The 12,395-nt window shown below is 42.7% G+C and overlaps 2 protein-coding genes across 2 annotated transcripts; one reads left to right on the top strand and one right to left on the bottom strand.

Annotated features, from left to right (window-relative positions):
* Positions 1 to 2,097: 2,097 nt before the first annotated feature.
* timm8b (translocase of inner mitochondrial membrane 8 homolog B (yeast)) lies at positions 2,098 to 3,102 on the bottom strand. The gene is made up of 2 exons (XM_053873327.1): positions 2,882 to 3,102; positions 2,098 to 2,447 (listed from the first exon to the last, which is right to left on the bottom strand). Exons 1-2 carry the CDS (start codon positions 3,077 to 3,079, stop codon positions 2,280 to 2,282), a joined length of 366 nt encoding a protein of 121 aa, XP_053729302.1. The 5' UTR covers positions 3,080 to 3,102; the 3' UTR covers positions 2,098 to 2,279.
* Positions 3,103 to 3,399: 297 nt separating this feature from the next.
* On the top strand, positions 3,400 to 10,990 carry sdhdb (succinate dehydrogenase complex, subunit D, integral membrane protein b). Its single transcript, XM_053872926.1, has 4 exons — positions 3,400 to 3,504; positions 5,879 to 5,989; positions 9,013 to 9,163; positions 10,056 to 10,990. The coding sequence occupies exons 1-4, from the start codon at positions 3,456 to 3,458 to the stop codon at positions 10,219 to 10,221; spliced, it is 477 nt and encodes a 158-aa protein (XP_053728901.1). The 5' UTR covers positions 3,400 to 3,455; the 3' UTR covers positions 10,222 to 10,990.
* Positions 10,991 to 12,395: the final 1,405 nt, after the last annotated feature.

The following is a 12,395-nucleotide window of genomic DNA, read 5'->3' on the forward strand; positions in this document are numbered from 1 at the left end:
GTAATGATGATTATAATGAACCGATCCATTACTATTGATTTTATTTGTAACCAACAACCATATTTAATCTACGTACACGCAAACAAAGCAAAACCTTGTGAAATGAGATGAAACCATGTGATCATCGCAAAGATACTTATTTGTCATCAAAAAGTCCAACCAGCAGCAGAACCAGGTGCAAGTCATATTCGTCAAATTTACAAAAGAAAAAAAATACACTTGATGGAAACTGTTGAGAAAATTGGAAAAACTGAATAAGATTCTAAATACAATAAATAAAAATAAATAAATATCATAAAATAAAAATAATATATTTTATTCTCCAAAGAAGATAGAAGTGAAGTGTAAATGAAAGTATCGCCATAAAATGTTCCAATTAATTTTCAAAACTGCTTCTACAGGTGCTTTCATGAACAGTTTTTACTGTTGTGGGCCATATCACTTTCTAAATCATTTATTTCTTTTCAAGAAACTTCTCCATAGTTGGTAACTATTACAGATTTGCAGCTGTCAAGTCAATTCAGTGATACACTGCTGCCACTATCCGTAGATAATGTATTGAAACTGAATGTCTCACGGCCCTAAGGCATAAACAAAAAGACTTTTAGTGGGCCTGAAGGAGGCGCTTGCGCCCCAACCAAGGGCCCCAGCCCTATGGTTAAGAATCACTGCTTTAAAGGACGCAAGTGCAGCAGAGCTCAAGTGTTTACGTAGAATTCAGCTGATGATGCACAGGGTGTGGTTACAGAAGATGATGTCAGTAGCAGGAGATCACTGGAGCAAGGAAGGTCAAGTGGCATGCTTCTGTTTATAAATAATTTTGAACTGGCCAGAGTGTTCTGATGGGAATAAACTGGTTTGGAACTGGAAAGGTTGGAACCCACTAAGGATGGTTCGAGGTGGTAGAGCGGTGATATTCTGTCTTCACTAAATGAGCAGGATTTCAAGGAAGTTGCGGAAATTAAATGAAAAATATCCTTAGCCGGGTGGTGCAGGTGGCCTCTGTTCTATACACATCCGCTCGCTACATACAAAATGCCTTCGGCGTGATCTTCTTCTCTGTCTGCACATCACCAAAAGACATCTCTTGATTGACTGCTACACGGAAACAATCACTTTTAATGAACTAACAGACATTGGTGTAACTTGTCATTTTGCCGGGGTGCTGTTACTTCCTCCTTACTTACACATGATAGCACTGTGGTTCCAAGAATCCAGAGTGGCACCGCATCCAGAACCAAATTAGCGCCTGTATGAAAGGCCTTGGGAGAGTCAAATAATAGAACTCTAGTTCCATTCGATGCTGGCTTCCTGTCTTATGAGCTAGCTCACACCACTTTCTATTGAGTAATCTACTCTTCAAAAAGAACTCAGAAGTCCCATCTTTCTGCTCTATTAAGGAAGGGCAAACTAGTGCCAAGGACCTTTCAACAGAATCACAGTGAAGCAGTTGAGAGTTGAACCAAACAATGTATTCTCTATTTTGTTCGTGGAGTTTCTTTTCTGTTTGTCGATTGAAACAAACTCCTAGTTTTCAGTGTTGTGGTTCTGAGAAAGACCCACAGGGCACACTTCAGCGTCTCAAGTCAGCTTCACTGATCAACAAAGATCACCGTTTGTCCATTCATCTACCGATCAGCTCGGGAGTGGAATTTCTCCCGTGCTTGCTTGCTTGTTGACCAAGGTCCAGCAGGACCACTGCTCTTGGTAGTGACCAGTGCCTGAAACTTTCATTCAACATCTGACTGGGTGCTTCTCTTTCCATGCTGGACATCAGTTATGAAGTTCAGAAAAGCTTTGTTGATGAAACTTCTCACCATGTACAAATCATCTACTGTTGTAGCTAGATCTGTTCAGCGGCAACCATGTCTTCATCTCTAATTTATTATTTTGCCACCAGCTTTTCACCTATGAATCGCAAAACAAGGGTGATGCTCATAATAATTATAGTACATATTACATGTAATTGCCTTTCAACCTGTCCCGGACTACACAATAAAAACAGAAATGGTCCAGAGTCCAGAAAAAAATAAGCCAGTACAGAAAAATGGATAATGAAGATGCGACACTCCATAAAAAAAGAATGCAGGGAACGGATCAAGTAGATCATCGTGTTTAATCACAAAATTGGAGAACAATAGCTGTCAGTCACTGCGAGAGCAACATCAGATGTCCCACACTGCTTGAGGGGTTCACTCCAAATGCTTCAGAAAAAGACAGATCATCTGTCTCCACTGATAGAACATCTCAGATGTCTCAAAACAAGCAGCATTGCCAGATCAGTGAACACCCTTCTGCACCATCTGTGAGAAGCGGTTGGTGATGGTGAGCGTGGTGTCGATGAAGCGCTCCACACAACTGACCAGACACGTCTCTGTTCGGTAGTCCAGCTTGGATCCTGGACTGTCCACACACTTGTCCCAGCATACGTCTGTGAAGTTGTGCACCTAGTAGAAGCATAAAAAAAGAGATTGGCTTTTTAGATGATGTTATTGGTAATTAGATGACATAAGGTAAGATGATGATGTTGTCTGATGGTGTTCTCCAAACTCTGGAGGGAACTTAAACGGTAGACTATTTTTTAAAAACTCTCAAGCTCACCAGCTTTTGCATGAACCAACCATAGTATAAACACATTTCTGAACGCATTGCGTATATAGCACTGTACCGAGTGATGGGCTCATGAGGCTTCGTGAAAAGTAATAGTAGGTGGCATCTTGTGAACTCTGGAAATGAGGACGTCCACTCAGTTTTCTGGACCGTCATGTATACGTGCTCACTGATTCTGACGCCTCATGAGCCCAGAGCGATCTTTATTGGAGCCGAACCGGCATGTGGCCTCCAGTCCCATAACCACACGTCACACACGAACAGAACATACCTGAGCCTGGAATTGCGCTTTCTGTTGCTCCACAGCGATCATCCGCTGCAACTCCGTGGCTTCCGCTTTCTCCGACGCTGAGAGATTGTCAAAGTTGTCCATTCTCCGTCTGCTCGCAATCTTCAGTGTGAAGCCGAGTATATTGACCTTCAGCGTCACTTTTACGGGCTCGACGAATGACGCTAATCTACAAATCATGGACTCTGTACCATCAGGAACGTCTGACGTAGAACACCGCTTGTAAGTCCATGAACCAGAAATGACGTAATTAATGACGCTATCAACTAGCGCCAGTGTTAAGAGGCCCACTCTCAAATAGCAGATGAGATGTTGCCGTGCTTGATTTCAAGACATTTCAAGACATAACACGTATTTTAATGAGCTGATACAATTAAATTGATCTGATAAACATTAAACAAGCACGGACTCTCTGGTTTATTAAATAAAACTGGCCTCATATAATAGATATAGCGCACCCAAGTGGAGGATCTTTTTATGCATAATACATCTTTGGTGGGGGGAGGGGTTTACAACTACATCCGGGTAATAGTGTTGACCTTGGTTGGTTGATGTCATGGCGGCCATCATCAGGTTGAGCTCTGTCTGTCGCAGAGGAATAAAACGTAAGTTTGTCTTTTATGGTGTCTTTTCTGGCGTCAGATCAACGCTTTTTAAATCCAGCATTTAAATGTGACCAACAGTTTGGGGGGTTCCGCTGGTGAAAATAAGGTTCGACTGCTCAGTTGAGTCAACGACTTTAACTCAGAATGTTTGTGATTTTCATCCACTCCACAGACACATGTACGCTAAATTAGGTGAATAGCAGTGTGATACCAAGGTGACAGCATAGTTGACGTGGCGTCATTGTAGCAAGTCACGGTGATATGCTTCGGCCATACTCATAAATCCGCCGCACTAGTCTTTGATAGCGTCTAAAACTCACTGTGTTGACGTGATTACTAGACTGCCTTTTCCCCGTTTCTCCAACTCAACGGTTCACATTTCTGTAAAACCTTGAGAATTATCGGAAACAGTTGGAGTTTCATAAGCTATGGCTGTTGATATGGTTTGTAACAGACGGTTTTTAAAAGGTCTTAGGTATTTAAACGATGACGATATTTATTTGATTCGTTATTATACTAAGTCAAACAGCTGTTGGTATAGTTAGATGGTATTGCAATTCTTGCTCCGTATATGTGTAACTCGAGGCTGGAATCTTTTCCCCTTGCTTTTGACACAACGCCTGTTATCCAGAATTACCTGTAACCAGGGGCACACGGAGTAGCCAAAAGTAAATGACCAAAAACATGCGGAGCCTATTATTAACTGCAACACACAGTGCTTATTTTTAGCACAACTTCTTAAAATGTATCCTTGTTGAGACTAGTTTTTTGTTCCTCCCCATTTGCTTTGTTGCTGGTTAATATGGACAGTGACCAGAGCGAAAGTTGTTACAGGTCCTAATACGTCCTATGAGCTAGCAATACAGCATCAGTAGCATTCAAGTTTTTTTTTTTTTAAAGGTCGTAAAAGACAACCCAGATTTATTTGCGTTATTTTGTTGTGATGAATTGCAATTACATTTGTTAAAAACATCAAATCAACGCTGTAAACAAACTATCGTGGTAAAATTATAATCATCTGTCTACCATGATCAGGAAGGAGTCTCTGGATCTACAGAACATACATTTAATTCCATAAAAATGTAGATACGACGGGAATGACGTTTCTACAGAGATCTGCACGAGTTGAGTCTAGCATTGCTTTGCTTTGGTATGTTTAGTTCAAGTTAAGCCTGATAAATATTCTCTCTCTGGTTGGTCTGTTGGATTTGGCAATACACACCATTTCTTGTCCTCCCCCCAAAAAATAAGATTTTCTGCTGTCAGAAGTTGTTCATTAAAATGAGCGACTGAGGCCTGATGGGGACCGCGAGGATAACAGCTTTGAAAGCAAAGTAAGGCAAAAGCATAATAAATAAAAAGGCAATGAACAGAACGGAGTGTAATGATCATGACAGGAGACATTGTATCAGATGGAAATAACATGTCATTGGTTATCTGACTACATTGCATACGATTGTCCTGTGCCATGTGACCGTGATGCCGTTCAGGGGTGGGCGAATGGTTGTGCAAATTGTGCAGGTTTTTGTTCCAACTGATGAAGAGGACACCTTTTCACCAATCAAGTTTCTTAAAACTGTAATCAGTTGAGTGTCAAGTCTGGTGCTGTTTGTTTCATATGAAATCACATTGGGTAAACTCTGTGTGCTTGATCGGTTGGAACAAAAACCCGCATCCACTGCCACCCATTCAGGTCCGGGTTGGCCTCTCAAAATGTCGATGAACTATGGTGGCTCACCGATGGTACTCCAACTGCTTTTGATGGCTGAGAAGTAAAGCTATCCTTTACTTATACAAGTAACATCCAACATCCAACCTGCTCGACTTTCGTCCACCCGTACTTCCGAACACTCCCAGCAGATGCCAGCAGATGCTTTTTTATGACAATTATAGCAGCCAGCCAGCATCGCTTTTGACAGTTACGGCAGCACAGTATCCCAGCATCTCACTCTCACACAGCCATCTACCACTACAGTAGCACCTATAACCCTCGCATCGGCTATTATGAATGGCATTCGACTTGCATCCAATCTGACTTACGACTGGTTAGTCGAAACCAATCCCGGTCATAAGTCGGATGTTACTTATATAGCTGTTTTTGGTTTGGTTTGCCAGCGCAGTTATTAATTGTACACAGTATTAAATGTGGGGATACCATTTTACCGAATATTATTGGACCGAATATTTCCAAGGTTAAGTTCTGCTTCACCTGCTGGAGTAACTAATAATGCCACTTCTCATTTTGGGTAATAAGCCTGACTAAAAAAGACACTTTTCATGTGAGCGCCTTGTCACTGTCTTATCTTTCTGTGTAACTTTTGTACTCTTGAGATTGTGCGGCTGAGTGAGCAACATTTGTCCGCTTCTTCTTCAGCTCTGATCTATCAAAGCTCAGTGTTGGCTCGACCTCTGGCTGTTCCTTCTCGACACCAGGAGCAGCCGTATCTGCTGACGGCCAGGATTCACTCATCACAGGCACTTAATGGTCAGTAAACGCATGGTCAAATGTCTGCTGCATTCACACAGGTTGAGTTGTCCTGCATTCATTCACCCTCAGAAAATATTGACAGTAATGTGTGAGTATTTATAATCTGAGTGGTGATAATGATCAACGTTTCTCTAGTTATCTGCGAGCTACGCTCCACTGAACTGCCATTAGTCTTGTACACTCTCTACTAAATGTATTTTAACATTTGCTATTTTCCTCATGTACTAACCCGGGCTAGCCAGGGCCTGCACAGCTCCTGCACTCTCCTCATTTGGTTTGTGAAGTGCAATGTTGAGTATTCTTTCATATGATGTAAAGCTGGCCGTGTTGAGGTGAGCAGTTATTTAGCAATGGAGGTCCCGACTATTGTGACTGCACCCGCTCAACTCATCCCAGGTCACATTCTCTCATTGGTTGGTTTCCTGACAGAAACATTACACCTAGTTTTGAGTGAGCGCAGTAGCTGAACTGAGAACTATCACTGTAGGTGGAATTCAAGTGCTCTGTCAAAATATGCAAACGATTATTTAGCTGGACACCCTTCTCCCTAGCTTTTCTTAATTCTGTCCCGATGCACCCAAACACCGCACCACGTCTTGTCTCTGTGAAAATGGCCAGGTGGGAAGTTGCTCTATAAGGCACTGTGAGCCCGCTACACAGAGTAGCCCCTCAGCGCAAGGCTTTGCCTGTCAGTGAGAGAGATCGAGCCTCTGTTCACGCGACATGGGGGATGCTGATATTAGCCACTGTTAGCTACAGACTCGGTCGTCTGTACACGACAGCATGGTATTCAGCGTCAGAACCTCCGAGGAGCAGACGCTCATTCAGCGTTCTGAGTCACAACAGCAGTGATAGAGCTGCTTGTTGGAGATGTTTCAAAAACCAATTTGGATGTGGATAAATGCATAAGATAACAATCGCCCGCGCTCAGTCTGAGACAGAGTGATAAAATCACGAGCTCCTTGTCATTCATCACACCGCGGAGATGCAGGAAGACTTCAAATATAGAAGTTTTATATATATAAGCCACCGATCGTGATCGTGCGATTTCAGCATGATTGGTGAATGCAGATCACTACCTGTCATATCCGGTGATGTGTGTGTGTGGCTGCTGGCGCTCTGATGAAGCCCTGCTGGTTGTGATGTGTTTATTTAATGGTGAGTCACGTGACGCAATGACTGTGATGGCTGCTTGGAAAAGGGCTCCAGCCAACGTGGCGATAAAACTTGCTCAATACTGCAAAAGGCGGGAAAACTGAGGAGCTACTACAGCAACAGGGAAAAATACGGTTTACAAGAACCCTGAACGAGCTAATAAAGGAGTCGATCGGTGAATGTGAAGATACCGGTGCATCAAAGCTAACATCGTGGCTCTCTTCTGGGGATCGGGACCAATCTCAGGAAATTGACAACTGTGTCACAGACAGAGTAAATACGGCAAGTTCATCCCTCGTGGAGGAGTCGGGCAAAATTGGTTCCGACATCATGGACATATACAGGGGTGGTGTGACTGACACAAATCTTTGTCTCTCTTTGGGGACGTATTTAAAATACTGGATTTCTCATTTTTGTTTTTATTTGAACCCGATAACTTTTATTTTATATGCTGTTTAAGACTGCTGCGAACCGTTTATACAGTGCGAACATGCAACTACACCAGTAGTGGGCAGCAAATGCGTAGTTCAGCGTCTCCCACGGGTCCAAATCCTCAATTTGAGGATTAAGACTGCAAAATAACTGGGTCATTATCATTAGGTTTCAGTTTGGTTCAGAGTCCTGTTGTGTTTTGGATGGTAAGGTTTTGGTTGAGAGGCTGGGGAAAGCATTATGGCAATGAGAAACCTGCCAATGTACCCACAGGGACAGCAATACAAAGTGTGTGTGTGTGTTTGTGTTTGTAGTTTTTCTTAATGTGCGAACCCGTCCAGCAGGGCCTCCTTCACAGCATTAGAAGAGCTCCAAGCAATGCCACTGAAGATAACCAAGCTCAAACAATGGCACAGATACACAGGTGCTAAAGTGAAGACAGGAACTGTGGCACGGCCTGAATCAGGAGCTACACCCATGCTAACACATGGGCAAATATTGAAGACATTTGTATTGGTTTACATAAGCAAGTGATGCATTAGGGATGTAATGGTATGAACATTTCATGTCAAACTTGTTATCGTCAGTATGTGCTCAAGTACTTCTTTAGACACAGTCTTTAAATTAAAACGGTTTAAAAACAGTTATTTATTTTTAACTGTTAGTTAAAAAAAAATAAGAATATAAAATAAATAAATCAAAAACAAATAAGGAATTGCTGCTTTTTGCAAATAATACGCATTTAAGAACAATGTTATCAAAGGTAGATGTATGAGAGAAGTGTTTCCAGATGTGTCACAGGATGATTTACATCACTCAGCCGTTAGGACAACACAAAAAAAGTAAACCTGAAGTGTGAATTCCGAGTGAGGAAAAATATCTGTCAAAGAAAGGGAACAAATGACTGAAGGAGACAACACGGACTAGACATTGGCAGCAAAAATAGTGTATAAGAGGAAGTCCACATGAAAAATAATGACGCAGTTGACATTGGTCATGTGCTCATGCCAACATGTCTGATGCAAAGATGTTTTGTAGTAAAATAACACTTTCTCTGGAAACACTGACCACAGTAACTGCCACTTGTGCAGCAGAATATGGAAATGAAACTTTTGAATGGGTTCACATACACAACCCATCTGAGTGCCAAGGGGGTGTTTTGCAGCTGTGTGCAGGGTTCTGTACCATTTAAAAAGTGAGTAGGAAGGCTGTAGATCTGACTGGTCATTTTGTTTTTAATCTCATTGCACGTCTGCAGTGACAAAGAAGGGTAAGTTAGAGGTTCATAATGAATGGGTTATCATTGTTACTGGGTTGTGTTAAAAGCTCCACTCCTTTGTTACCCAACAACCTGCTCATGCAGAGTGATCGTCTTATTATTATGCATTTATGTCCACATTACATGACAATAAACTGACTTCTCCTCATGGCAGCTGCAGCTGGGTCCAAAGCTGCTTCTCTGCACTGGACAGCAGAGCGAGTCCTCAGCATCTTGCTGCTGGCCATGGCCCCTGTCGCCTACTTTGACCCATGCCCTGCCGTGGACTACTCCCTGGCAGCAGCCCTCACCCTGCACGGACACTGGTGAGAGCATCATATGCTTGAGTCTTTTCTTGCATGCCGCCGTGTTAGACACTGTAAATGTCCCCCGAGAGCAGACCTGGGCAAAGTGTGACCTGGGGGCCAGATTATTATTATTCTTGTTGTTCAATGATAAACATTTTTTCCCCTCACAGCCAGTTTCATTTGGTTTATTTCATTTCACTGTTTCCTAGTTCATTGTCTTCATTTTGCTGATGATGCTATGTTTGTAAGCATTTTTTAAGGCTGTAGGCGTTATTTCCCAGACCCACAGGTTTCCTTCTGCTTTCAGTTCCAGTCTAAATCTTTAAAAAAAATAAGAGGGAAAAAAGGAAAAAAAAACATTTTGTCTAGACTACAGTTTTTTCTTACTGTGGAGTGTTTTTGATTCAAGTGTTGCAGAGTTACATTCAGTCACCTGAGAATCCTTTCATCAATTCGCTGGATTCCTTGTTCTGCCAACTTCCACTTTATCACCAAAGATCAATTGTCGAGATAAAGTGCCAAGTTACTGTGCGATGATGGTGTGACACTAGCTGAAATGCAACCCAAGACAGACCACATCGGTCATGATCCTCCATGATGGTCTACTTTAGAAAGATGTGTCCTGCCTGACTGAAATGATGGAGCACTTCTGTGCTGCTAGTGCTGGGGAGAACCCTGGACTTGTGAAAGTGCTGTCCATTCATAAGTTCTGAACCTATCTTTTCAGTATTGATGTCAGCGCTGTGTAAATAAAGCAGCAGCAGTGTAGCACCAGCGTCTCGAGACACGGACACACTTGTATTACGTATCATCTCTCGACACTAGCTGGTCAACCTTCTCAATAGATCCTGTCATACTTTTGGGCCTGGCTGTTTCCGTCCTCACGCTGGCCTTTCGTTTTGTCTTGCAGGGGTATCGGGCAGGTGCTGACAGACTATGTTCACGGGGAAACGAAGATCAAGATGGCCAATGCAGGTCTCTTTCTTCTGTCCACGGTCACGTTCGCCGGCCTCTGCTACTTCAACTACAACGATGTAGGCATCTGCAAAGCCGTAGCTCTGCTTTGGAGCAAGTGAACTTTGGACAGCAAGAGTCGATCTTTTCGCAGGGCGGATCATACAGTCGGAGCTGTTCTCTGTAAATTTTCTATAAATATATCAGTTGCCAATATCTGATTGATTCATGAGCAGAACTGTAATCACGTCGGTTTATGTTCAAACTCAACTGTTCAACAGATACCATATGGACCTCAACCTGTCTCTCTTCACCCCACATGTGCTACAAGTCTCTCAGCGTTTCTTCTTGAATGATGTTTTTCAGGACAGGGCTTTTCTTTCAAGGCTGTGTTTCTCTGTCTTGTCTGTTCCTCCACTCCAGAGTAAGTCTTATCTTGACATTCAGGGCGTCCTGCTTGGATCATGAACCATAAAGAGTTCAGGGCAGCATCAAAGTGCCAAGCGGTTTTGTTTTATGTCCTGGTTTCAAACCTCCGACTTCAGTTTGTTCAAGGTTTTCAAAATTCCAACCCCAGACCGGACCATGTTTCTGTGAGAAGCGTTTGAAGCCTGCTTGTGGCATTTTCATGCCATATGTTGGCTCAAAGGATCCATCATGGAAGCTTCTACTTTCAGACTGAAGCTTCAGCTGGAGAAAACTAGGGTGTCTGTGATTCCGAAGGTTCTAGAAGATGCCAGGGGGAAGATGCCGTCCTCAGCCTGCTAATCCAAATAGTGCGTCCCACTCAGTCCTTCTGCTCTTCCTGTTTGAACGGCTTCTTTTATCGTGAATGGTGTAAACAAGCGAGATAAACATGCATGTGTTAATAAAGTTGGACAGTAAACTATTCTCACACTTGGAGTAATTATTTGTTTGAGGATCATAACATTTCAGAATGGAACTCATCCATCATCATTCATTATCAACCGCCTTGTTCAGGCCAGTGAGTGTGGCTGCTCCGCTTTACACCAAGCAGTGCTAACCTCGACACATCATCACTGTTGTGAATCCTGGGGTCCTTGGATGTTTTGGATCTTTCAACATCAGACGTGATCAGTCCCCTGTTGCTTGAAAGCCCTAACAAATGACGGCTCTGCAAACCCTTGACATCCAACCTTGCTTGGGTTCCAGGGATCTTCCAGCCATTACTCTGGAATTTCGACCCAAAAACTACGTGGCAATGTTGTTGAGGAATTGGAGCTGCCTCCCAACGGTCATCTTCAGCTGCCAGTGTTTTGGCCTGGCTACAGAAAGGGAGGTGCAGCTTCCTTCTGTATGAGGTGATGCTGCTGTGGCTTGGGAGTAGGCCCAACCACCTGCACAGGTAACTGCTGGCACTTTTTCTCAAAGCTCTTAACACTGTAGACCAGACGTGGCCAGGAGTCAAGGCAAAATGCCTTGCCAATGACAGTGACAACCCCACCAACTAGGAATGTGCTTCCGTGCATTGTGTAATAATGAACAAAAGAAACAAATTAAAAAAATATATTTTTAAAATAAATGAATAAAAAAAAAAGTTGTTGAGGAGAAGAAGCTGTTCCTGTGAACAGTGTGTGTTGGAGCTGCCATAATAAGTAAGGGTGAGAACGCTGACTAACATAAGATGGAGGAATGAACGCAAGTTTTGTTTAACCGGAATCCATGCATGCACACACACACGTCATCAACAAGTGCAGATCGAATAAAGTGATATTTTATATCAACATGTTTACACCTTTGACGGCATATAGTGTTCTTCTACAAAGCAACCGCTCCTTGATTGTTCTCATAAATTGTCTCTGGTGTGTGATCACATTCGTTGTCCATTTTGTTTAGTAACTGGACAAGATCCAGGCTTTCCTGTGCAGTAGCTGCCAAAGCCATGTACTCATTGGGAAAGAGCACCTGTGGATTGTTTCTTAGACTTCCAAGAAATAACAGGACCAGTTTCAGACAAACTAAAACAGTAACCAGTTGAACTTCTCCTGTCACTTTGATCTGCTGCCCAGTCAGCGTCACTTAATGCAAAAAGATGACAATTTACATCATTTCTCCTGTAACACAATTCCTGGCTCGCAGTTCACGTTCAATATTGCAATACATACAGCTTAGCAGCTACCCAGTGATGGAATTTTGGTTCAGATAAGTGAAACCTAGATCTGGTCTAGTAGAGGTCATTACATATATCAAGCTACCAACCACTTCTCGATACCTCTGTGGATCAACAGGTTCAACCTTCACTTTCAAATTTAAGTTTACTTTGACATGGAGTTGA

This window comes from Synchiropus splendidus, chromosome 8 (assembly GCF_027744825.2).
Source record: "Synchiropus splendidus isolate RoL2022-P1 chromosome 8, RoL_Sspl_1.0, whole genome shotgun sequence".
In the NCBI taxonomy this organism is placed as follows: Eukaryota; Metazoa; Chordata; class Actinopteri; order Syngnathiformes; family Callionymidae; genus Synchiropus; species Synchiropus splendidus.